The 26,107-nt window shown below is 57.9% G+C and overlaps 1 protein-coding gene across 3 annotated transcripts; it reads right to left on the minus strand.

The window, feature by feature from the left end:
* Positions 1–1,415: 1,415 nt before the first annotated feature.
* IKBKE (inhibitor of nuclear factor kappa B kinase subunit epsilon) lies at positions 1,416–25,611 on the minus strand. 3 transcript variants are annotated; one of them, XM_081492018.1, is made up of 22 exons: positions 25,443–25,611; positions 24,788–24,861; positions 22,889–23,127; positions 22,085–22,225; positions 21,611–21,740; positions 20,301–20,482; positions 19,385–19,545; positions 18,513–18,623; positions 18,025–18,204; positions 17,185–17,381; positions 15,629–15,693; positions 15,455–15,540; positions 15,238–15,324; positions 12,008–12,083; positions 11,780–11,892; positions 9,964–10,040; positions 7,557–7,596; positions 6,740–6,841; positions 5,186–5,282; positions 4,372–4,484; positions 4,111–4,182; positions 1,416–2,464 (listed from the first exon to the last, which is right to left on the minus strand). In XM_081492018.1, the coding sequence occupies exons 3-22, from the start codon at positions 22,973–22,975 to the stop codon at positions 2,431–2,433; spliced, it is 2,151 nt and encodes a 716-aa protein (XP_081348144.1). In that variant the 5' UTR covers positions 22,976–23,127; positions 24,788–24,861; positions 25,443–25,611; the 3' UTR covers positions 1,416–2,430. The 3 variants fall into 3 exon arrangements, with proteins under 3 accessions (XP_081348144.1, XP_081348142.1, XP_081348143.1); XM_081492016.1 differs by having other exon boundaries at positions 15,449–15,540; XM_081492017.1 differs by lacking the exon at positions 24,788–24,861 and having other exon boundaries at positions 15,449–15,540.
* Between the last annotated feature and the right edge of the window lie 496 nt (positions 25,612–26,107).

Here is a 26,107-nt window from a genome sequence, read left to right on the forward strand (position 1 = left end):
CTGACTAGCAGCTTCTGGGTCTGGCTCTGCCTGGTCCTCAACGCCCACTTCCCACTTCACTGTGCTCAGCAGTGACACACATGCCTGCCATTCCTTCCACGCTGAGGCGGGTCCCCCTGCCAGGAACACCTCCCATGCCTTCTCTGCCAGGTAACCTTGCTCACCTGCCAAGACCCCACTCTGCAGTCACCTGCTCCCCAAGTCGTTCCCTGACCCCTGCCTGCGCCCTGATGCCCGCCCTCTGACAGTGGTGAGGTGGGCCGCCCCCCCGAGCTGTGCCTTCCTGTCTCTGCCCGCTTCCGTGGTGCTGAAGGGCCTTTCCCCATCGGGGTGAGCTCCTCAAGGGCGGGCATGGCACCTCAGTCGCCACGTAGCTCTGGCTCCCTTCCCAGGGCCTGGCACCCAGCAGGTGCCCAGTTCACGTCTGAGAACCTGAATGGGCGCTGCATTTGAAGTGTCATGTTAGGAATCACTAGAGAGAACAGAGGTCATCAGACACCTGCTGGCGGGGGAGGGGGGGTCTTACCAGGTTCTGGAGGAACTGGACAAGGTCATGGGCCTGGGTCCAGTTCCGTGCTCCCCACGGAGAGCGCATTAGAAGCCCTGCTGGGCTGGGGGGCTGGGGCACCCATGTCAGGGGCTCTGCAGCACAGAATCACAGTGACACTTCTGAGGGTCCCTTGCTGGCCTTTGCTCATGAGACCACAGAGCCTGGATCATATCATTCCCCTAAATCTGTGCTTGGCTTTCGAGGATCCTATGGCTCCACTGATCATACAGGGTCTTAGAAGCAGCCACGGCTGCCAGGGAAAATCCGCCGTGGGACGTCCCTGCAGGGCCACTGAGGAGCCAGGAGTGTCGGCCTGCACTTCTCGCGGGCGGGGCGGACCGGAGGGGGCCCGGTGTCCAGGGCCGTCGGAGCCATGGCTGACTTCTGGGAACCCAGAACCTGAGCCCGCCCAGCCTGAGTGGCCCAGGGCCTGAGGCCCAGGTGGCACCAGAAAGCCTGAGACAAGCACACCCAGCGGCCCTCCCAGGGTCCTTACAGGGCGCTGGTCTCCCCATAGAGGAGAGGCCCAGATAACGCAGGACTCCAGGACCCAGCCTTCCTCAGTGCTGCCCTGCTGGGCCCTCAGGTGGAATAGCCGCTGAGGATGCAGAAGCTCCAGGAGGGATTCCCGGGTCTCCATGCTTCAAAGCACCAAGCAGGGCTCCTCGCTCTTTCCCGCCCCTGCTGGAGCCACTTTACCGCACACCCCTTCCCCCACCCCTAGGCTAGCAGGGCAGGCAGCTCTGGTGAAGGGAGAGGGGGCTACCCTGCAAGGGAAAGACTAGATGTGCACAAATCGGAATGCCCCACCCTGGCACCACTCCAGCTTCTAGGCAAAAAGAGGCAATTTGCAAAACGACCCATAGGACTGTGTTCAACTGATATTTAGGGCCAGCTGAACAGTGGTGGGGGGTGGGTGGAAAGGAATAGGCACTTGGATAGAGGTTTTGAGGTTAAAAAAGAAAAACAGAGACCCTCCCTGCCAGTTGACAAATGACAGGGAGCCGGAAAAGAGAGAGACCCCAGCAGGAGGTCAGCCTCCCAGGGCGCCTCCCTGAAACCAGGCTCCCGATCAGGGAAACGGAGGAAGTGAGATGTCCTGCCTCCATCTCCTAGTCCTTCTCCTCACAGATCTCGGAGCACACGCAGCCTAGAGCCCTCCCTGCCTCCCGAATCAGCCCAGTGACAGCCACCCAGAAAAGGGTCCTGTTTATTTCATTTCTGAAAGCTGCAGGCCTTGACTTCCTTGGGGCTCCGGCCTCACGTGCCTGTGCTAACTGGCACAGCTACTGTTGATGCCGCTGGCTGCGAACTCCCAAATCTGGCGGTGCCCCAGAGGGAGGGGGAAGGCCCCCGAGACACGGGCCCTGGCCTTGAAAACCCCGTTCCTCAGCTTTAGGCTCAGTCTGACTGGAGGGAACGGGAAATTGGGATGTCATGCCTGAGACCTCGACGGTGACCCTCAGCAGCCATGGGAGATGGGAGAGGTCTGTTTGTTCAACATGGAACACCTGAAGAGGAAGGAAGACGAGGCTGGAGTGGTTTGACCTGGCACCCTGGGGAGCCTTCGGGAGGCCTCCTCTTCTGTTCCCTGAGGAGTGAAGCCCTGCAAACCAGGGCAGGCGGGAGGGACGGTGTTTGGGAGCCTCGGCCCCCACAGTCCAGCAGGTTCGCTGCACAGGCGAGGAAGACAGAGGGGCTGGCCAGGGCCCCCAGAAAGGCAGCGGAAGGTAATGCAGGCAACTCCCAGCTGTCGGCCAGGAGGGAGGTAGGCTGGTGAGGTGGACCCGGCACCGTCCTGCTGGATCCCCCAGCGCAGGCAGCGGGGCAGTGTTTGAATGACTGTAATGCTTCAGGATGCCGTGTGCACATCCCCAAGCTCAGATGTCAGGAGCCAGTGGGACCCTGCTTAGCCTGTAAAGAAAGGCACTGGTTAGTGTCCCCTGCCCAGGTGGAGAAGCCAGAAGACCCCACCCAGGGCCCCACACCGTCAGCTTTCAGGGGCAGCGGGCTGTTCAGGCCCTCCGCTCTCTTCTCGGAGCGCCTGCGTCCACTGACAAGAACTCTGTTCTCATCTCTGGCTACACGTTAGAATCATCTGGAAAGCTTATGAAAATCCCCAACTCCAAGCAGAGGTCAGAGCCTCTGAGGCCAAGACCCAGGCATCTGTTCCTTTTAAAAGCTCCCCTGGGGACTCCAGTGCAGCCACAGGTTAAGAGGAGGGGAAAGGGAATTCAGATGGTTTCTTTATGCTCTTCGGTTACAGCTCTGAATCAGGAAGTAAAAATCCACTAAAATAAAAATGTGAGCTCTCTGTAAATAGACTACATATCACAGCAAGAAAAATTTATGTCGGCACTAATATTAGAACTTCCTGCCCCTAAGGGCTGTTTCAGAAAATCTTTCTAAGAAGCTGTCAAATCTTCTCCTTGTGGGTATTTAAGAGGATGGGTTCTCCTCTTGCCGGAATGTGACCTGGGATGCCTTCTTAACCCAAGGACCCTCTGAAACTCTAGGAACAGCCATGAGCTCTGCTCCCAGCTTCCCTACCTCCTGGCCCCAATTTTGGCAGCTGGGCCTGGCATGACCTCAGGAAACACCTACCATTTAGTGAATCCTGGCTCTGTGCACTGTTCCCTACCAGCACATTGCATCTCTCATCCCATTTAATCCCTTCATTAGCACCAGGAGGTAGAATCTCTATGCACATGGTTGAGCTCAGAGCCAAAGAAACTTCCTCGGGGTTGCACCGTCGGTGAGGAGCAGTCAGGGTCACATTCGGCAGGAATCTCTGCGGACTCTTTGGCTCCCAGATGGGGAAGTGACAGACATAAGGATGATGGGGAAGACGTGGGAGGTGCGTGCATGCACGTGTGAGTGTGTATATGTGTAAATAGGACCACCCTTGCTTCTCAGATTGTGTCCTTCCTTCTCTTTGGTGTTCAAACACACTTTTGAAAGTGAGACTTCTAGATGGCAGGGTTTTTTCCCCTTCCAATGGTGCTTATTTGGTAATATGAGAAGCCGGTCACTCTTGTTATTCTCCAGCTTTCTTTTGTGAATTTTACTCAAAATCCAAAGGCTGAGCCCTGTGGCATCTGCCAGTATCCTCCCTACTTCCACCCTCCCCTAGCCCAGGAGTGGACTCCCGTCCAGCGATGACACAGAGCCTCTAACACAGGGCCTGCACCCTGGGCCAGTTCTCCCAGCTCTGCTCTGCTTTTCCTGGGTCATCAACACTCTGAGGATGGTCGTACGGTTAAAGGAGTTGGTCTGGGCATCAGGCAGAGGCCACATTCATGCAGAGTTGGACACGGCCGCAAATCCGCATACCTCCCAGCCTTCATCCCTCACTGCCCTGAGGCCCATTCACATCCTACAGACCACAGTGAAAACCTCCACCTGGTAAGCACATCGACTAACCCGGGGCAAGGTCAAAGCCCTGGACAATGGACCCCTGTCATCAAACCTGCCTGGGCAGGCCCAGGGCTTGTGGCCCTGGGGCAAGGGCAGCTGGAGGACCCAGCCTTCCTACACCCTGCACAGCGGGGACTCCTCACCCTTCAATGATGCGGTTGTTGTCCTGGAGGTCAGACGCCAGCACCTTCATCTCCCCGTAGAGCTCTTGCATGCTGTTCAAGGCCAAGCAAGAGAGGCAGTGGTGGCTAAGGACCAAGGCAAGCCTTTGCCTAGACCTTTCCTGGGAGCCCCCCTTCCCCCAAAGCCCCACCAAGCCTCATTCCCACCTCCTGGGCCTGGCAAGAGACAAAGCCCCTAACACACATGCTCACACGCACACACACCCCCTCTCTGGCACTTACTGGAGAACTAGGTCCTTCAGTGCAGAGCTGGGATAAGGAGCTGTTGGGGGTGGGGAGGCCTGAGCCCCCTGTGTTCTGTCCTGCAGGAGCTGGTGAGATAGTCGGTCAATGATCTGAAAGAGCCACGCTTTAGTCAGAAGGGATAAGCCAGCTCAGGTGCTGGGCACACTGGAGGTGCAGGGAGGCATAAGATATACGTAACAAAATTATCCCCAGCCCACATCCCTGGAGTGTCAGTAATTTCCCACAAGCCCCTCCTTCTTATCCTGGGAGCATGGGGTGCAGACTGTCAGGCCCCCCTCTGTGTCTGACTTGTACCTGTCAGAACACAGTTGAGTCAAAAGATGCAGAGAAGGAGTAGGGCAGCCCAGCACCATCTCTGAAAGAATGTGTCCTGTGCTAGGGAGAGGAGGAGCCGTGTGGGCCTCACTCCTTGAAGAACAGCCCTTCTCTGTCCCTGCTGGCAAAGCAAGTGGCCTCCCAGAGTTGTCTGAGTTGGTCTTTTTGAGGAGAACAGATCAAAAGACCAAGGAGCGTTCAGGTCACCTCCCTCAGGGAGCCTGCCAGGTTGCACGGGGCCCAGAAGAGGTCCCAGGGTTTGGGAGCCTCTGCCCTGTTAATGAGCAGCCTTGTTCTGAGAACACTAGGAACTGCCTTCTATTCTGGTGGGTCAGAGACCTTCCATGCCACACCAGAGTGCTCAGACGTGGTCAAGGACAGCTCTGCCCTGAGGCAGGGGAATGGCCCAGATGCCTCCCGGGTGTCCTACTGGCGCGGCTCTCCTTGGCATGGCCAGGGCCCTGAAGCGCCCCACCTTGCTGAGGCTCTCCTGGGCTCCCTGGGCTTCCGTGGTACAGGCGGCCACGGAGCAGCCCACCAGGCGCAGGTGGTTGCGGGTCTCGTGCACCAGCCTGGAGAGAGCAGAGAAACGTCAGGGCCCGGCCCGCCACCTGGGCAGCACAGACACGGAGAGGTTTCCCGGGGCAGAGGCTGGGGTGGGTGGGTGCCCGGCGCTGGCCACCCTCCCTGCCTCTGCCCTTCCAGGTGCCCTCAGTCCACACCTGTCCCAGGTAAAGGTGGTGATGAGGGTCCTGGCAGAATCACCACCGTGGGCTGCACACCCCTCCCGGGCTGGGGCACACGAGCCAGTGAGGTTAGTAAGCGAGGGCCTGGGTCAGGCTCCAGAGAGGCCAGACCGCCCGCTCTGGGGCGCTCAAACCAGGGCCTGCTGATGCCCTCATTTCCAGAGCAAATCACCTTTAAGACTGTTATGAATTCTCTTCTCTCTCTAAGCAGAGGGAGTGAGCAAGGACACTGCCCCACAACACAAAAAGAGCACCAGCTCCCAGAGGGCTTCAACCATCGGCTCTCAACACTGGGGACACATTAGAGTCACTGAGGAGCATTCAAATACTGACGGCCAAGCCCTACTCCAGACCATTAGGTCTGAATTGGGGGTGGCTTCCAGTGGGGGAGGTGGCAGCTGTCTTCTAAGGTGAGTCTCCTCTCCATCCTTAGAACCCGCAGCTCCTGGAAGAGGCCCTCTTGTCTCAGGGAAGGGGCTTGTCTGAGGGGCAGAAACCAAACACTCCCCAGGGGACAGCATGGAGGGGGTTCCACATGGGGCCCCCCGCCTGCCCCTGCTTCCCAGGCCACGTGTCCTCATCTCAGTCCCCAGAGAGGGGGCTTCTGAACACAACCACTTGAGACAATGGAGAAAATCTAGATTTTAGACGCGGTCATACCCATATGCTAGTCTGGGTCTGCTATTTACTGCTGCTGCTGCTGCTAAGTCGCTTCAGTCATGTACGACTCTTAGCAACCCCCATGGACTGCAGCCTACCAGGCTCCCCTGTCCATGGGATTCTCCAGGCAAGAACACTGGAGTGGGTTGCCATTGCCTTCTCCAATGCTATTTACTAGTGGTGTGGTATTAAGGAAGCAGGTGTTCTGTGAGCCTCAGTTTCCTCATCTGTGAAATGGGGTGATAGTATCCACTGCAGAGGACAGACCTTGTGAGATTAAATGAGTGAGCATATAGAAATCACCCAGCAGACTGCCTGGTTCATCCAGGGCCACAGAACCACCTTTCTTTGTTGTTGCTTTTGTTTTTGTTTCTTTATTACCACCTCCCTCTCAGCTGCTGCTGCTGCTAAATCGCGTCAGTCGTGTCCGACTCTGTGCGACCCCATAGATGGCAGCCCACCAGGCTCCTCTGTCCCTGGGATTTTCCAGGCAAGAGTACGGCCAGTGCCTTCTCCACCCTCTCAGCTGGGGCTCCGCAAAGCCCAGGGCTGTCTGAGGCCGGGAAGGGCCAGGCCTGGAGGGCCCTGGGGCCCATGAGTTCAGAAGGGAGGGCCAGTGTTACCTCATTCGCTTGCCATGTGTGACCAGGGATGCCTGGTACTTCTGCACACATTCCTCCTGGAACACCTGCAGGAGCCTTTTGGCTAAATGACTAAAATTCATCCTGAAAAGACAGAAACCAAGGCACAGAGATGAGCAGCCAGAGCCATGTGTGCACAAGCCTAGAATCCTGGGGCCTCCAGCACCCGAATATCCAGCCCCTCGGTCCAGAGCAGGACCACCTCCCCAAAGGAGGTGACGGTGCTCACTCACATGCATGGTGATGGTCAGAGTGGCCAGCACACGGCACACCCCAGCAGAAGTATGTGAGAGAAGGATCAGGGGTGTCAGGAAACACACGCGCTCGAGCTCAGCCCCCAGAGGGAAGGAGAGATGGGTGCGTGTGTGTCTGTGTGTGTAGTCAGGGGTGGGGGCATGTAACTGGCAGAGTGAGTCCTCAAATAAGCATGAAATCAGGGAGGCTTCCTGGAAGAAGAGTGTCCAGGAGACAGAGAAGCAGAGGGACATCCAAAGAAGAGCCCAGGCTAGAGCAGAAAGAGTCCAGAGCAGACAGTCGTAAGTGGTTAATCAGCGAGGGCAACAGGGAAGGAAAGCCTTCACACAATCATGTTCATACCGGAGTCAATCCAGTTCCATCAAGACTGCTGCTGAGAAACTTCCCCTGGCCCCAGAGTTAGTGCCCCCCCAGCTTTCCTCCTGCCCAGCTGGGGCCTGGGGCCAGAGCCCTTTACCGCCTCGTGTCTGGCACAGAGACTCACTGTCCCCTGGCGACACCCCCCCCTCCGGCTCACCCGCCTGCCGGGGCACAGGCCACTCACTTATCCAGCTTGTGAATCTGTTCTTCATTGTAGCCAAGCCCTGAAGGAGACAGACAGGGCCGAGGTCACCTATGCGACCGGTCAGCAGAGCAGAACGGCACAAGGGCTGGGCGAGCTGCAAGGGTGACGGCGGCAGCCTGGGCCCTGCCTGATGCTCCAAGCCCCGCGGAGCCAGAAGGACAGGCTGAGGGAGACGAGCACCCGAGACCCTACATTATGAGCAGGAGGAGGCCCACATCGGGGGTGACGGCACGGGCACCCAGGGATCGCTCCAGGTGGGCGCTGGTGGATGAGACGGTCCTTGAAGCATGTGTGGTCAGCCCTGACCCCTCATCCAGTCCTCCTCCCAGCAAGGCAGATGCCAACAGCTTGTGGACTCCATCCCTGAATATTCGGGCTGCAGGCAGCTAGGATCTGCAGCAAAGTGTCACTTAAGGCAGGCCACCACCTTTGACCTTCCCTTCTCAGCCCAGCACTGTTACCAGCACTGTTGCCAGCAGGGCTGAGCTTCTCACTGCCTTGGAAGCAGCCTAATGCTCTCTGCACTAGGGAGGTGCTGCCCTCTCCTGGACTCCAGGGGAATGGCCTCTGGTAGTGGCAGAAACATGACGTGATAAGGCGGTTCCTGCTGCTGGGGGTCTCTTTCTGCCCACTCCCAACACTCCCGATAGCAGAATCGCCTCCCTCCCCGGCCTCTTTGTCCTGGGCCCTGTACTCAGCTAGCTGACTGTGAGGTCCAGGCTATCTAGGACAAGGCCCAGGCCTGCCTCCTTCCTGTTATAGCAGGGCGCTGTAAGCAATTGATTTTGCCTTATCTGTCATTTGTAACACATAGGATGGGAGTGAAGGTAAAGTGAGAAAGTGCCCCGAAAATGACGGGGCATTTTCCACAATGCCATCTTTTCCCAGGTGTTGGCAGTGAAGTGTTATTCGTCCTGGTTCTTTATACACTTTAATAAAGGACTCACTGATACAGGTGAAATTCTTTTAGAGGCTGTAAAATGGGGTGGCTCAAAGTACCTGGACCCAGGTTGCCTGGGTTACTTAACTTTCCTGTGTCTCAGTTTAAAATGGGGAGGTTAATAGTGTCTTACGATTTTTATGAGCATCAAATAAATTTTAAAAAATATGTGCAGCCCGTAGGACAGTGCCCAGCACATGGAGATGTTCAGAAGTGTAGTGGTCACAGGATGACAGAATTCCAGTGATGGAGGCAGAGAAACCTCCAGAGGGCTCCTAACATCACAGCAAAGGTGGTCAACTGGGTGTCAGGCCAGGCTTCTTGAGCCCACGGCCTCCTGGCTTCAGGGAACAGGGGAGTCTTTGTTTTCCCATCTCCTGAGCTGTACTCCCTCCGAGGTCAGGACTGAGGCTCCCAAGGAGAGACAATCATCTTTCAGAAACTGCATGTCCAATACAGCGGCCATGTGGCTACTTAGAACTTGAAATGTGGCCAGTACAGCTAATATGACAGAGAAACTGAATTTTTGTTTTAACTTAACGAATTCGATTAAATTTAAAAACTAAAGCAGTGTGCAACGTTTTTTCCCTATCAAACACAGCTTTATTGTTTTGGTAAAAGTACATGTAATTTTCTTAAAGAAATTAGCTTCTGAATAGAGATGCCCAGTAAGTGTAAAATACATGTGGGACTGCGAAGACTTAGCACAGAATAAGACTGTAAAAATATCTCTTTAATAACTGTTTCTATTGATTACATGCTGAAATGACAGTTCGAATATATTAGGTGGAATAAAATACATTATTAAAGTAAATTTCACCTGTTAGAAACTTTTTACATTTTGGCTGCTAGCGAACTTAAAATTACAAATGTGCCTGGCATTATATTTCTATGGGACAGTACTTTTTAGATAATCCTAGGGGTGGAAGAGAGCTTTGCAATAAAGCCCAAGCCCTCAAATGTCGATTTCCTGCACATGAGGAAATGCTAGGGGCTTGTGGGCCAGAGGGTCAGTTTCTGGAGTGTGTTACCTCCCTAACCCCATGAGTCAGCTGGGGCCTCCCCAGGCTCCCCCTCCTGGACCAGTGATGCTAACTGGTACTTCTCCCCATCCTCCCCTTTCTGGAAAGCTTGATGACTTTAGTGAGCTAGAGACACATGGACAGGGAAGTACTTCTTAAACCGTAAAGTGCTCTGCAAAGATGAGGGGTCTTGGTCAGGCCACCTCTCCTATAGCACCCAGGTCTCAGCTGAGCCCCCACATGGCAACGGGCACAGGAAAGGCTCAGGTCCCTCAGTGGTCTGCAGGGAGCCCCCCACCCCTCCCCACCCCCCGTACCCCAGGCCAGCTGCACCACCCGATGCTGCTGCGGTATTAAGAACAGCCAGTAACCGGAAGGAAGGAGGGAGGGGAGATGAGGGAGGTTTGCTCTCCCCGTGGCTCACCTGGCCTCATTCTGGATTTCTTGAACTGTTTGTAGATGAGGTACATCTTGTCCAAACAACACTGAATCTGCTGGATGCTGTGGGCAGGAGACAGAAGAATCGAACCGCACGGGTCAAGGGTGAGGGCAGGGAGGGGATGGCTGTGGGAGAAGGGGGCTGTCTCCCTGCAGAAGGAGCCTCGTGCTTGGGGGGCCACAGTTCTGGGGGCCAGTCTGGGAGTGGGGGTGACTCTTCTGTTTCTAAGTCTGTTTGAGGCGTCTTCTGGTTAGCTAGTCATTTCTCATTCCTGTGTTTATTCTCTCTCTCACACACACGGAAGAAGCCAGTAGGACAGGCGGCAGGAAGGTGACCTTTGCTACCCAACAGGGCTTGAGAAGAGGTTCTGGGAAGGAGCCCTGGGCCCCGGACCAGGAGAGGTGGTTGGCAGCTGTGTGCCGGAGCCTAGCAGGAACTTCTGTCCCCTGGCAAGAGCAAAAGTCGTGCTTTCTGAGCACGGAGAAGGAATTAAATCATGAAGCGACAACCCTTGTTTGAAACGAGGATGAATCCAGGTCCTCGGTCCTGCCTGTAGACGGGGAGTTCAGAGATGACCTCTCTACCCACTCGGCCTGGGCTTTAAGGTCGTTACTGTCTCTTCCTTCTCTTTTTCAGGATACCCTGTTTGAGATGTTGGGGTGTGTGTGGGGGGCAGTTCTTCCCCACCCCCAGGCCTGTTTGGCTTCACTTCCTCCCTGCAGCTCCTCCCAGGACCCCGTCTCAGCTATCTCTGGAGAGCCCACACTTGTTCCCACGACCCTGTGGACCCCAGGACCCTGCCCTCCTGGCATCTGGAGTGGACAAGATCCCAGGTCCAGTCTTTGTCCAAAAGGCTGGGGCCAGATGTGTTTCAAATTCAGACCCACCCTCTGATTTGAGAAAGGTGGGTCAGCACACAAACATTATATCGTGGAACCCCCTGGGGTGGTCTGGGACAGCATCCCGTCATCACACACCTTCGACCTTCAGGACCATAAGAATAGTCACTTAAGTGGGATAAATAAAGATCAGGAAGAGCCTCGTGTCAGTTCAGGTCAGGTTCTGCAGCTAAGACAGTGAAGAATCAGCTCCGAGGTTTTCAGAGCTTTCTGAATTCAGAATTGGGGACCTGGGTGTGTGGATCTGTGCAGACACTGACTATGGGGGGCTGGAGGAGCGGACCACGTCCTGGTCAAAGCCCAGGAGGCAGGCAGGGGCTCTGCACACAGGCTGTGGGGGAAGGGGTGACGGGGATTTTGCTGTTTGTCTGAATGGAGACTGGGGATTCCTGGGGATAAATTCCTGGTGTAGGCGGAGCACACAGGCTCTGGAGGCAGGCAGACCTGACCTGGAGCCCTCTGTCTATCCTTTGTCACTTCTTGGCTGTGTCTCGGGGCAAATGAAGCCCCCTCATCTATAAAAGGAGCGCGAGAGTAGTAGTATCATTACTGATTCGAAGATGACACATGGAAGTAGGAGGACCCAGTCCGGGGTCTGACCAGAGCAAGGATTCTGAAGAGGTGGGGAACGCAATGTTTCTTCCATTTGGAACTACTGCACCTCTAAGACTCAGAATTCACTCTCAACTCCCAGCTGGGGCAGGGCCCCAGATCCTTGCCTCCTCTGGCCAGTCTCATGGGAAGGCCTTGGACAGCCCTGGGTTCCCCACCCCGACCCGCAGACCCCAGCATCCTTGCCAAGGGAAGAGGGGAGGCAGGCTGACTCCTAATGGGGCCACTGGGCCTGTTGCGGCCTCGCCCTTGTCCCACCTCCAGCCCGTCAAGAAGAAAATCCCACAGACCTTCTGTCCTCATGTACCTGATCCCGGTTCTTCACCAGCTCAGAGTGCAGGTTGCTCAGGGTCTTCTGAGTTTCCGTGATGTTGTGGGAACATCTGGAGAGGACCTCAGCCAACTGAGGGACACGAAGGCAGATCCAGCGGGGTGCTTAGCGAGGCTCAGATAGGAGCCCGGCTGAACCCCTGCTCTCAGCTCTGCTCCTGGCCACCCATCAGCCCAGCCTCACTCACATTCCGCAGCCTGGACCTCAGCTCTGTGGTCCTCTTCAGTTCCTGGAGCTCAGGTACCCCAGGCACGCCGTTAAACCTTGAGAGAAGGGTGAAAACAGACGTAAGGAATGGGCTCAGTGGCAAAGAATCGCCTGCCAAGCCGGAGATGTGGGTTCTATCCCTGGGCCAGGAAGCTCCCCTGGAGAAGGACATGGAACTCACTCCAGTACTCTTGCCTGGAGAATCCCATGAACAGAGGAGCCTGGTGGCTACAGTCCATGGGGTCACAAAGAGTCAGACACATCTTAGTGACTCAACAACAATAAAGGAATACAACCACCAGACACCAAGCATGGTCTCAGATCGGATCCTGGTTTGGGGTGAAACCAGCTAGAAAAGAACACCTGGCGGGTACCTAGGGAAATCTGAATATGGACGAGGACTATAGATGAAACGTACTGACCCAGAGAGTCATAAGCTGAGACAAGCAGGTTATAAAATAGCAGGTATAGGGAATGCCATGCTGGTCACAGAAAACCAGTGAGAAGGATATATGCAGACATCGTATCTCTTGAGCGGCAGGATACAGCATTTTAACTTCATTTTTGTTGGTCTGTATTTTCTAACTTAGTACAATTAGCATACCATAATATGCTGTTTTTATACCATAATAATTAGGGAAGGAGAAACCTGTGTGTTTTGGTGTGGGAATGGGAGGGCGGGGTTGGGGAGGAGGAGGATTGGAGAGAATCAGGAATGGGTGGGGGCTTCCTGAAGGCAGGGCAGGTCTGCTCGCTGTCACACCGGCAGTGTCTAAGACAGTGCTCACACCGGCAGGTGCCCCACACACAGTGTCGAATAGATTATTCAGCACAGGGATGGATTTCAGGGCATGGGATACTTGTGCAGAAAAGGATGAGGCTGCCCAGCCCAGCTGGACCTGGAGTTGGGAGGGGCAGGTCAGAGTCCTAGCCCCAGCTGCCACACCCCCTGTCTGCAGGATCTGGGAATCACTTTATCTTTCCAAGCCTCAGGCTCTGCACCCATATAATGGGGACAGAAACTTTCCTGCTCCCATAAAAGGTGTTTGTGGGATCAAAGAACACATCCACACAAACACAGTCTTTTTGGGGGTGGGGTGGGGTGGGGTGGGGAAGCCCTGGGAGTCCCCAGGTCTGTCAGTCCTGGGGCCTGAGCGGGGCCTCCGGGTGGCAGGGGGGCTTTGGGACAAAGGCAGGGGTGCCCGGGGTGTCTCCAGGGCTCAGAGCGGGTGGACCGTGGGGGGCGAGGGGAGGCTCCAGGCTGGGACATGTGCCTGGGCTCTTCCAACATGCCATTCGTCTCACGATTCTGTTTCGGGTTCTCGGTGGGAGGCAGCCAGTATCTTCAGACCTCGGAAGAGCCTGCCGGCCTGAGCATGTCCCGCAAAGAACAGGACTGTGGGGCTCTGGGGCTGGGAGACCCTGCGGTCAGTCAGTCGTCTCAGTTTGAAAAGGAGGAAACAGGGGCCCAGGTAGGGAAGGTGACAGTGGGCAGATGCCAGCTGCAGGTCAGTGACGAGCCTGGTGAAGCGCCCTCCTTCTCGGGAGGCTGAAACAGGCCCAAGAGTAGGCACTTGCCTGGCCCTGAACTCTCCACACCCACCACGCCTCAGAGGAGACCTCAGAGCCCAAAGGGGAGAGACCGTGCCAGCAGACCCTGCGACTCCAGCCCTGGGGCTACCTGGGGCCCGCTCTCTCAGCCCAGGGAAGACGGGCAAACACCCAGATGCTCTCTGCACATTTCCTTCCCACTCAAGAACCTACGGTAAATCCTGACTGCTCATTTTACCACGGTCCAACCTCCCAGCTCCCAGATACTACTTAAGAAGGTCTAAGCGGGATCCGTGTACTAGTCTCTGATAGTCACTGCGTTTGGTTACATCACCAGAAAGTTAGTACCTAGACTGTATTATCTTGGGCTTTATATTGGGTCAGCACCTCCCCACCCCTCCAGTCATGGCCCCCTTCTCTCTCTCTGCACAGGGCCCTCAGCTATTTGCTCACATTCTGGCCTTAAAAGTCTCACTTCTTCCAGGAAGACCTCCCTGGTTTCTTCTACCCATCTCTAGTCTCCCTTCACCCAACCATCTGGCCACCTGCACATGCCAGTGAAGGGCTGTCTCCTCCAGGTAAGTGGGGGCCCTCTGCAGGCCTGGGGCCACGTCACTCCTGGAGGCCTGCTCTGTGCCCGAACAGAGCCCTGCTCAGAGGAGCTTCACCAGAGCATGCCAGCCGATCCTGCTGTCTGCAGCCCTTTGTCTCTGTCACCATCTGGGGTGGGGCTCGGCCGTGCTGGGGACTCATCTGGAGACCCCGCCTCCTGCTCCGTGCATGGCCACAGCCCTGTCTGTCCACTGTCAGAGCTGCTGCCGCCCAGCGCCAGGCAGAAAGCAGGTCTGCAGTGCCGACCTGCTTCTGGGAAACTCCCAAGACTTCCAGAGAATAAGGGCTGCAGGGTGAGGGGCAGGGGGGCCACGCCCATCTGGTACAGCCTCTGCTCTGTCACCAGGAAAGGCTCCAGCTGCCCTCGGGTTCCCCGGGCCGCAGGGCCCCCCTTTCCCAGCTGCACCGCAGCGCGGGAACCTGCTCAGCAGCGCACTGGGCACCGGACTCTTCCTGTGGCTCATTTCCTCCAGCGTGGTTTCCTCCTCCCCAGTCTCTACCTTTTCCAACCCATCACCCTGAACTGGCCCAAGTCAGAGGAGTGGAGGGTGTGCAGCTCCTAGGACTGGGGCAGGGAGTCCTCGGAGGCGAGGACACGGAGGCCCAGGGGAGGCGGGAGGAGGATGCTGGGGATGAGCCTGCCTGCACCTCCGTCCTGCGGGTGGGTGTGCTGCTTTGCCCAGGGGCCCCGTGTGGGTGGGTGCTTCGCTCAGAGCCCTGCCTCAGGGCCCAGGGCAGCTGAGGGTCTCACTCTTCAGGAGGGGGGTGGGGAGGACAGAGGCCCCTTCTCCTGGAGGCAGGGGGCTGCCTCGGAGCCTGGGGGGCAGGGTCCCCACAGGCCCACCCCCCGGAGGGACTGGATGGTGGGGGAGGCGAGTGCGGCCAGTTGGCAGGAGGGCGAGCCCTCCCCGCCAGCCTGGCAGGGAGGTCGGCAGCTCTGGATTGGAGGAGGCAAACGGCACTGCTGGAAAGCCAAGGGGAGGAACAGACAGAGAGGAGGGGCCGGCCCTGCGCCTGCTGCAGCCCCATCCTGGGCAGGACACCCACCTCTCAGTGCCGAGGCTGCTGCTGAGGAAGAGGAGAGCCATCCTCGTGACCTCCAGCGTCCGCCTGCACGTGGCCTGGAGCACCTCCCTGCCGAAGGGAGCCCAATCAGAGCTGCCTCCTTCCCGGAACCCAGGGCCCAGCCCCATGGTGGTGCTAAAGCGAGTCTGGGCTGCCTCTCCTGCCCCGCCCACCCGGCCCTCAGGGCACTCACACGAACCAGTGCAGCCCCCGAACCATCAGCTCCTGCCCCCCCAGCAGAGTCCGTGCCAGCCGCAGGGCCTGGTAGCCGGCACCCAATATGCCCTGAAACGCACAGCCGGGCAGGGTGAGGTCCTGTACCCCGACCCCTGCAGGAACCCTCCTCCCTGCCAGCTGGGGGCTGCCCCCTCACCTTAGCTGTGCTGTAATCTGCCTGCAGGTCCACTTTGGGGACAAACTTGGGAACGTCCAGAGCGGCTGCGGATGAAGACTTGGTCAGAGAGGGATGCCTGTCTGGCCTTGGGTGAGGTCTGAGAGCATCTTTCCTCGTCCCAGCTCACACTCGCCCGCACCTCCTATGGGCCACCTCCAGCTTCCCAGCTTGCCTAGAGTCCCACCTCCTAAGCCTTAAATGCCCTGAATGTGTTCCTTTATGGCTTCCCTGGTGGCTCAGCTGGTAAAGAATCTGCCCACAATTCAGGAGACCTGAGTTTGATCCCTGGGTTGGGGAGATCCTCTGGAGAAGGGAAAGGCTACCACTCCAGTATTCTGGCCTGGAGAATCCAAGGACTGTATAATTCACGGGGTTGCAAAGAATTGGACATGACTAAGTGACTGCACAATCACAGTGCTTTTTTACAACTGCAGTCCCTCACTGCCCCCTTGTGCCCACTCTGGAGAACGACAGCCAAGGCAGCAGAAAAGAGACTCAAACCACCCCTCCCAGTCCGCGGGGTCAGAGAGTCCCATGATGCTGCTGCTGCTAAGTCGCTTCAGTTGTGTCCGACTCTGTGCAACCTCATAGACGGCAGCCCACCAGGCTCCCCCGTCCCTGGGATTCTCCAGGCAAGAACACTGGAGTGGGTTGCCATTTCCTTCTCCAATGGATGAAAGTGAAAAGCGAAAGTGAAGTCGCTTCAGTCGTGTCCGACTCTGTGCGACCCCATAGACGGCAGCTCACCAGGCTCCTCCGTCCATGGGAGTTTCCAGGCAAGAGTACCGGAGTGGGTTGCCATCGCCTTCTCCGGGAGAGTCCCATAGGACTGAGCGAACTGGGGCTTCCCTGGTGGCTCAGACAGTAAAGAATCCGCCTGCAATGCAGGAGACCCAGGTTCACTCCCTGGGTGGGAAAGATGCCTTGGAGAAGGGAATGGCAACTCACTCCAGTATTTTTGCCTGGAGAATTCTATGGACAGAGGAGCCTGGTGGGCTACAGTCCACTGGGTTCCAAAGAGTGGGACACAATTGGGTGACTAACGCTCCTCACACTCAGGGGTTTTAAGGTGAATTCCCCTCCCAGCCTTGGGGACCCTGAGGAGGAGGATGAAACTGGCATCATTCAAATGAGGAGTGATTGTTTGCTAGAACTTGCAGAACAGAGCTCTGGGTCCCTGACTGCCTGCCCTTCTCTCCAGCAGCTTGGGCTCCTGCTTCCTTCAACACAAACTCAGAGGCTTCCCATCAGGCACGGACTGTGGACAGCAGGTGAAATCCAGCCCTCCCTGTTTCCCTTGGAGTTTCTATCACAGATCTCTGGATGCTGTGACGCAGGTTGGTCAAGCCACCAGCCCGAGTCCCACAGCATTTCAGAGGCGTACACAGAATTAGAACCAAGAGATGCCTCCACACCCCGGGGGCCCAAAGACATACCCACAAAGCAAATGAATCAACATCCTGGATTATAAGCCTCTGGCCCTTGGAAGAGAAATTGAGGAGGAGAAAAGGTCCAGCCTGGGTGGCCCTACTCACGGTCCCTGAAGGCCAGCCCCTTGGGGGGCTCGCTGGCCGTGCTGAACAGGGTCAGGGGGCTGCTCGCTGTGGTGTGGGCGATGTGCTGAGCAGAGAGGCCCGGCTCGAGGACACACAGGTGACCCTCAAAGAGGTACTCCTGGTGCTGGGGGGCCACGTTGGTCTGCTCGTACACGGCCTCCAGGAAGATGGCTATCCTAGAAAACCAGGAACAGAGGCAGGAAAGGAGGAGGGGAGGGGGTGTCAACAGGCAGGAATCAGTGTCAGAGTGACCCACACCGCAGCTATGATTTGGGCTCCGCTTTTCAGAGGGAGGGACTGGGTGATTTTTCTCTCCAGGGTTGGGAGACAAAGGGTAGAGGTGGTGTCTTGCAGCGGATGGAGACAAAGTCCAGTGTCCAGCCTCTGCCTTCACACCCGCTCCTGCCATGCTCCCTAGAGGCACCTAGGGAGCCTCGTCCCCTAGGGTCACCCAGGACTAGGACTCAGCTAGTCCCCCAGCAAGCTCCAGAAATAAAGGGTTCTACGAGCAATCCATTGGGGAATGCACTGGCAGTGAGTGTGTGCGTGCACACACACACACACACACACACACACACACACACACACACACACACACACACACACCCCTCAGAAGGTTTCTAATGCACGTTAGCTTTGTAAAGGTTGCTGAATCTCTCAAGCTCCCAGCAAAGAAGACTGGTTAACTTGATGGAACTAGTATTTTCACAACTTGAGATTGGACCCAGAAGCATCCTATCTAAGCGCCCCACAGAGCCGGCGGGGGCAGGCCCCTGGGCCCGGGGTGGGGGGGCGGGCCCCGCCCTGGCGCCCACTCACGTGTTGTGCGCGTGGACATAGACGCGGTGCAGGACGGCCTGGGGCAGGGAGAACACGTGGATCACGCCTCGCTGCAGGATGTCGCTGGTTTCTGCAAAGAACTGGTCGAAGCCCCAGCACTTGGCCTGCTCCACCTCCAGGATGTTGGCCAGGATGGGTACCAGCTGGCTCTGCAGACCCCTGCCCCCCCGGGACACGGAGACAGTCAGGGGCTGGGGGTCCAGACTTAACCTCCCGGAGGAGGTAATAGGGGTGATGGGTGAGAAAGCCCTGGAGAGCCAGGACCGAGGGGCGGGGCGGGGTGGGGTGGGGAGGAAAAGCCAGAAGGGTCTTCCAGCTCCAGGGGGAGACACTGGGGCTGGGACGGGAGAGGGGGAACCCAAGCCAGTGGCACAGCGGGAGCTCCCGCTGGGCCAGGCCTCAGCTGAGAGGAGGACCCAGGGCCAGGCTGGGGTCCGCGTCCGCCCCTCCTACGGGGTGTCTCTCACATGGACAGCTGGCAGGTGATGGGCAGGGTGTAGCTCCACTCCAGGGGCCCGTTCTCCCGCCTCTGGGTGCCCGCAATGGCCCCGGCTGGCTTCTCCGTGGTGATGCGGTACCTGGGGGGCAGGACCAGGTCACCAGGACTCCCCGCCCTGCCCATCACGCTTCCAAGGGAGGACAGACTCGGAGACTTGCTGTCTCCTCTGTCTGTTTCCTCTGCCCCGCACCGCTCATCCGTGCCCGCCTGCCTCCCCCACGCGCCTGTGCTGTGCTTGGTCCCAGTCACCTCCCCTCTACTCCACAGTCCACCCGCCCCCCCTAAAGTCCAGCTACCCTGCAGCCCCCATCCAAGGCAGGCTCCTTCCCCTTTCCCTAACTTAACACAGATTCCGCCCGGTCTGACCCCTGAGCTGAAGGAGCACCGACCTTCCTGCAAATCCACCTTAAACCTCTTTTGCTCTGGTCGTGCCCTCAGTGGGAGCAGCCACAGTCTCTAGCCTCTGGATGAGACAGCAGGAAACCCAGAGGGACCTGGGATCAGGAGGCTGGATTCTTGTTCCCTACCCCCGCCCCGTCGTTTGCCCTGGCATGCTTTGTGACCTTGGGCAGCTTGCTTTGGGAACCTCGGCTGAAATGTGGTCAGCCCAAACGGGGTGCGGGTGGGGCTCAAGGGAAGCACTGAACTGGGATGTGGTCTCCCATCGGCCAGGGACAAGGCTTGGCTTCTTGTCTGATGGACTGATATCCAAGCATCTAAAGGGAGTGTGCATGCGCTGGGGGGCGGGCCCAGAGGGCCTGGAGTCAGAGGCCGAATGGGGGACCCAGCGGGGACCGACGGGATGCCCTGGCCCGCCGCCTGCCCCGTGGGTCACCGTACATGATCTCCTTGTTGCGCCTGGGCCCGCCAAAGGGGACGAAAGGCAGGCTGCCGGTGGCTGCGTGGTACAGGGTCACCCCGATGCTCCAAAGATCCACGGTCACCCCAAAAACTTTCTGCTGGGGCTTGCGAAGCACTGCCCGCTCGTACATGTCAGGATGCTGCCACCGGGGAACCAGAGAGCAGTCAGGGAAGGGGAGGGGGCAAGGACCTGAGCACCCCAGCCCCCCACCCGCCCCCCATTCAGACTGCCTTCTCCCACCTCTAGGAGGAAACAGAACCATCAGAATACATCTCCTGGGTCATCTCCAAAGTTAGTGTGCCACAGGCTTATCTGGCCTCTGCTCTGGGGAAAGTGGTGACCAGCAGGGTTCCATCCTCCACGAGGATCTCATCAAGGGCTTGATTGAACCAGGGAGGCCTGGGAAGGGGGTCTATGCAGGGGGTCTGGGCAGGGGGTCTATGCAGGGGGCCTGGCAGGGGGCCTGGCAGGGGGTCTATGCAGGGGGTCTGGTAGGGGGTCTGGGCCAGGGGCCTGGCAGGGGGTCTGGGCAGGGGGTCTATGCAGGGGGCCTGGTAGGGGGTCTGGGCCAGGGGCCTGGCAGGGGGTCTGGGCAGGGGGTCTGGGCATGGGGCCTGGGCAGGGGGCCTGGCAGGGGGTCTGGCAGGGGGTCTTGCAGGGCTTCTGGGCAGGGGGTCTATGCAGGAGGCCTGGCAGGGAGTCTGGCAGGGGGTCTATGCAGGGGGCCTGGGCAGGCCTCAGCACTGACTTTTTGGCCTTGGAGAAGAGAACGAATTATTCTGGGGTTAGGGTTAGGGGTGAGGGATGACTCTCCTGGACCCAGGGGAATTGGACGGAGCCCCCAGAGGGGCGCTGAGAGTCCCATGGCGTGGGCCGGCCCCCACGCTCGCTTACCAGGTACTCCTCGGTGCCATAGACCGAGACGAACTTCTCGTCGTCGTCCAGCTTGCGGGCGGCCCCAAAGTCTGTCAGCTTGTAGATGCTCTGGCCCTCCTCGCCCAGCAGGCGCATGATGTTCCCGGGCTTGATGTCCCGGTGCACAATGCCATTCTCCCGCAGGTGGTTCATGCCGGCCACTGCCATGGACGCAGGGCTGCTAGTGGCTCAGCCGGGGCCGCCCAGTGGCAGGGCCCGCCCCAGGGAAGGACCCACGTGGACAGAGGGTGACACCCAGGAGTCCCCAGGGGCCTCAGGAATAGCAGGAGGAGAGAGATGGACATGGGGCAAAGAACAGGGGTCTCGAGTGTCGGGGTTGCCTTGTGGTTCCCTGGAAAACCGAGGGGGATGGTGACTCTGCTTCCCAGAGGAGGGCACTCAGTTACTCCCCATCTTTTGGTTTTTTTAAAAATTGTGGTAAAATATACCTAACAAAATTGCATTTTAACCATTTTTAAGTGTATGCATCAGTGGCATTAAATACATTGACATGGCTGTGCAGCATCACCGCACGTCTCCGGACCTCCATCACTGTCCCAGACAGGAATTCCACCCATTAAGCACTCACTCTCCACACCCTCAACCTCAGCCCCTGGCGATGACATTCTACTTAGTGTCCCTATGGACTGAATCTCTCTAGGTTCCTCATATAAAAAAAATCATACAGTAGTTGTCCTTGTGTGGCTGGGTTTTTTCACTCAGCACAATGTCTTCCAGGTTCATCCAAGTGTCCGAATTTCCTTCTTTTTTAACATTAACTACTTAATCCATCACATGCATGTTGCACAGTTTGTTTATCCATCCATCTGTCTGACGTGTGGATTGTTTTTGCCCTTTGGCTATTACTATTCATTATAGCCAAGAGGCAAGAACAATAGACAAGAGGAGATGGTGAGGGACAGGGAGGCAGTCCATGGGGTCACTTAAAGTCAGACATGACTGGGCGACTGAACAACAACAGCATTATGAATTGTGCCGTCATGAGCAATGACGTACAACCCGTCTTTAATTTTATTCTGGAATTGGAGTTTTAAACTGCCAATTTGCAGGAAGCAGACCCTTGGGTTCTGTCCGTTCACTAGCATCTGTCCCAGGTCTGTGCGCGGGGCGCCTCTTAGATACCAGTGTTCTTCCGTGTCTGGATGCTTCTTCCAGAAACACCACACCCACCCTGGGACTCTGCCTGCAGCTGAGGGCGGGGTCTGGGGCTGGCCTGGGGTGGGGAGGGGACGCCCGGGGGGGGGGGGGGCGGTCAGGGAGGGGCTCACCCACGCAGCGCAGCACCACCAGGAACTCGTCCTCAGGCAGCCCGAAGGCGTGCTCGGGGCTCTCCAGCACGCTCAGCAGGCTCCCGCTGGAGCAGTACTCCATCACCAGCACCTTCTGCCGGCCGGCCCCCTGTGGGGAGAGGGAAGGGCTCTTGGGGAGGGCACTTCTCCCCTTCCTCAAGCTGGGGTGGCTCGGCCACGGGCCCAGAGCCCCTGTTTTATAGGTTTCCACTTCTAGCTGGCCTTCCCTCCTCTGACCTCAAACTGAGCCCGAGGTCACCTTTTCCAGGAAGCCTTCCTTGATTAGGTCCCACTCCACAGCCTGATTTTCCTGTGCACTGCCCCCAGCCCCTTGGCATCCTTTCCTCCTCTCTGGGTGGCCCACTGATGAGCGTGTCCCCAAGTTTCTATTATTCCGTGACCTGACTGGGTCAAAGACAAGACCCTGCTCCTCTGACCGAGCACCGGACCCACCGTCTCCTCCACCGCGAAGAGCTTGATGATGTTCTGATGGTTCAGCTTCCGCAGGACCTCAAACTCCCTCACCTGCACCTCGCGGGGCCGCAGGTAGCTGGCCGTGTTGAAGACCTTCACAGCAACCAGCTCCCCAGATTTCTGCCGTGGGGGGTAATAGAAATGGCACCCCTGCCCCGGGGAGCACACCCCCTCCCGGTTTCCGTTCACACTCAGAAGAGCTAACCCCAGGGATGAGCCATGGTAGCCTGGTTGGGGATGGGGGCTCCCAACCTCAGCTCCTTCCCCTCCCCAGGGAGGTCCATGGCCAGTCCTGCCTGCAGCACTGGGAGATGACAGGACCTTGGCACACCTGATACCCCGCAGGGGATGGTTTGTTGTTCCTGCTGCTGTTGCTATTGGCAATTACTACGGTGGCCGCTAAGTCTCCCTGGTGTTAGCAGCACCGTCCTGTCTGGCTTTAGCTCTTACGTCCAAGATAGTGCAGTGCGTCTCATGTATCCAGTACAGCCCTCAATGTGATAAAGGTAGGATAAATCCGAATGGGTCCCACTGCCCCCCTGCTCTTCCTAGATTTGCCGCCAGCTCCCCTGGACGTTGGCTCCCAGCTTCGTCCCTCTCTCTCCAGCCCCAAGGTGTGCCCGATGGGCATCACCCCAGAAGCCCTTTTCAGACCCCTGCACCCCTGCCCTGCCTCAGGCAGTGCAGATCAGAGGAGCCTGCCCAGACACGCCCCAGCCCCGATGCCCACTGGGGACTGCCTTCCTGGGTGCGCGGGGCGGGGTGGGCCGGCTGGGCTCCTACCTTGTTGCGGGCTTTGTACACACTGGCCGTGGCCCCCTGCCCCAGCAGGTCATCCGTGTGCCACAGGTAATTGACGGTGCTCTGCATCTCCCGCTTCCAGCCTGCTGGCCGCCTTCCACCCTAAAGAACGCACTGGTATCCAGGACGGCACCCCTGACCTGGGATGGACATTGGTCACCTGGCCGGTAGCTGTGCCCGAGACCACCCTGTTGACGGGCTCCACACAGTCACTCCGGAGGCTAGGGGGCAGGGGCAGAAGTGGAAAGCACAGGAAGATTAAGTAACTTCCCCCCAAAGAAGCCCCACTGCCAGGCCCTCGGCACACAGCCTGGCCCCGTCCCCGCACACAGCCTGGCCCCGTCCCCCACAGGGCTTGCTCCGCGTCCCAACTCCGCACATCCTTGTCGTCCCCGCCCCAGGCAGGCCACTCTGCAGGGACAAGCCCGTTTCTCTGCCACCTCTCTTCGGCACTGGGAGTTCTGAGTTTTGGCATCCAGGCCTGGGATTGTCCCAGGAAGCAGAAAGAGTGCTTGAAGGAAGGGCTCCAGGTCAGACAGCGTCACCCACATCACCACAAATCTCCAGGATTGCAACACGAGCTGGGGCCTTCCCCGTCGCTCCCGGGGCCCACCGCTTCCTGCTGCTGTCAGCCCACGGCCCGCAGGCTGGCCTGGCCAGGTCAGCGCTACTCGGGGAGGCAAGCGCTGCTGCAGGGAGCGTGTGTGTGAGTGAGCATGTGTGCACATGTGTGTGTGTGTGTGAGTGAGCATGTATGCATGTGTGTGTGTGTGTGTGAGTGAGCATGTATGCATGTGTGTGTGTGTTAGTATGCACAGGTGTGAGTGTCTGTGTATGTGAGTGAGCATGTATGAATATGTGTGTGTGTGAGTGAGCATGTATGCACGGGTGTGTGTGTGTGTGTGTGTAGAGCTGGGGGAGGCAGGAGACCATCACACCCAGAAGCTCCGGTGGCCTTGGGAGGATCTGAAACCCCTCTGTGGCTCTGTTCCCCATATTTGCCCCCACACCCTTCTCCCCATAGGCCAGTTCCTCTCAAGCAATTGACTGCAGAGAGAGCAGCCTCAGGAGTTCCATTCAGGGCTGCTCTGAAGAGTGGGGCCAGGGCTGGTCTTCATGGGATGCCTGGGGAGAGCATGAGCAGGGCCCCCACCCCCTAGATACTCTGAGATGAGGCTGGACTAGACCGGGCTGCTTTCTGTTTTATCATCTCAAAGGTGGTCAACCCTAGGGTCACTATGCCTGGAATCCCACGGTTCCTTAGGTAAGCTTTTTTTTTTTTTAAATGGGAATCTTAAGAAAGTCAATCCCTTGAGCCAGAGGCCACTTGGAGAGATCAGGGGTCAATTCCAGTTTCAGAAGATGGATTGGTTGTTTGCATTTTATAGAAACAGCTGAGGGGATGAGTCTCTCTGAAGACAAGATAATAGCTCAGCAGAAATGAGCTGGTGAGGTTTCCCCTCCGAGGCTGTGGCGGAATCAGCCTGCGGGCCTGGGGCTGAGAAACCAGATAGAATATCCTGAAATCAAGGCCAAAGTTCCAGTCAGGGGAGGCTTCAGCTCCTCCCGAGTCCTCCGCAGGTCTGGTGCTGGGGCCTCACACAGCTGTAGGTGCGAGGGAAGGGCAGCGTGGCACAGAAGGCAGAGCCCCACAGGGCTGGCGTGCCCTGGGCTCTGCTCCTGTTCCTGCCAGGGCTGTGCCCAGGAGCCATCGGGCAGCACATCTGGTCAGGTGGGCGTGCTCCGCAGCCCCCAGCGCAGCAGCTGGTGCCCAGAAGGGCGGTGCTGGGATGGGTGAGGGTGGTGGGCGGCGGAGCCACGAACCAGCTGCCCCATCCCCTCCCCCTCCGTCTCCAGGCTACAGCGGCCAGAAGCGCTTACCCCCGGATCAGGCAGAGACTCTCCCCGGCAAGAGTGTGCTATGCTTTCTGTCTGTGGCCAGTCCAGGAGGTGAGCTGCACCGGAAAGAGGAGGGCGGATGAGAGGCACCCCTGGGCGCAGTTTGATTCTCAGCCTCCATCAAAGGCCTCCCAGCCCCAGCCCTTTAACCCTTTCCTGTTTGTCACCCTCCCCCACAGAGCCGGGGGTTTCCAGCCTAGACTGATCCCCAGCTCCAGGAGACTGTCCTCGCCACTCCTACCCCTTAGGGCCTTGGGCCAGTGAGCAGGACCCTAGGAGAGGTGAGAATCAGCCCCAGAAGCGAGGCAGAAAAGGAAATTACAGAGGCAGCACTGGAGGCTGGCATTGGATGCTTGGAAGGGAGTGTCGGAGTTCTCCTCTGCACCGTAACAAACCCTCCCTGCCTCTCAGGACCTCCAGGCCGTCCTTTGCAAGGGTGCCCATCTGAGATGGTGCACAGGGCACCTGGGGGAGGGGCAGCAGCCTCAGAGAGATACAGGAAGGGGGCAGGACCCCGCAGAGCCGCCCCCGGCTGGCCAACACCGTGGCACTTCGCTGATCGCTATCCTGCAGCTGCCTGGCTCCCAGACGCCCCCATTCAACCTTCCTTTCCTCCGCGTGGACTCTGCACACTCACCCCATCTTGGCTGTGGGACAGGCAGGCTGTGGGACTGCGTGGCACCCCCAGACTTTCAGGGCTTGCTGTCCTGCATGGGCCGCATCTGTAGCATCCTGGTGGCCACGGGTCTCAGAGACCTGAAGATGGGCAGCTGTGTGCTGCCCCAGGAACTCGGCCCTCGGCTCTCAGCTCTCTCCCACTTCCTGATTTCGTTCCTTCTCTCTCTTAAAGAGACAGAGGCAGCCAGCTGCCGCCACCACCCCGGCAGGAAGGAGAAAGAGGATGATCTGAGTTCCCAAGTGGAGGCGACAGAATCTGGGTCTGAGCCACGAAAGAGGCTGGGCACTGAGGCTGGGTGGCTGTGGTGGGCTGCGGGGTGCTATTTCTGTATCTCCCTGAGGTTCACCTCGAGCAGGGAAGTTTGGAACTCAGCCCACAGTCTACAGAGCAGGTTGGGCCAGTTAACCGAGTGAAGAACTGCCTGGGAAAGCCAACTTCCCACACCCAGGAGCCCCAGGGAGGTCCAGAACCTACGGCCAGCCACTTCTAGAAGTTTGGTCTGACTCATCTTTCCAGGGAGCCTGCAGAGGTCTGAGAGGAAGCGCCGGAGCCCAGGTCATGCCCTCCAGGGTGACCTCCAGCACAGCACAGACCCCTGCCAGTCTTCTCACCCAAGGCCTGAG

Source organism: Giraffa tippelskirchi, chromosome 5 (assembly GCF_054371585.1).
Source record: "Giraffa tippelskirchi isolate mGirTip1 chromosome 5, T2T-mGirTip1v1.2.pri, whole genome shotgun sequence".
Taxonomy (NCBI): Eukaryota; Metazoa; Chordata; class Mammalia; order Artiodactyla; family Giraffidae; genus Giraffa; species Giraffa tippelskirchi.

Coding starts and splice junctions, on each gene's coding strand:
- IKBKE (XM_081492017.1), bottom strand. CDS start 22,975: ATGCAGAGCACCGTCAATTACCTGTGGCACACGGATGACCTGCTGGGG. Junction 19,546..20,300: donor ATGGCACCGAGGAGTACCTG/GTAAGCGAGCGT, acceptor CCCCGGTGGCAG/CATCCTGACATGTACGAGCG. Junction 11,893..12,007: donor TGAGGTCCAGGCTGCGGAAT/GTGAGTGAGGCT, acceptor CGTGTCCCTCAG/TTGGCTGAGGTCCTCTCCAG.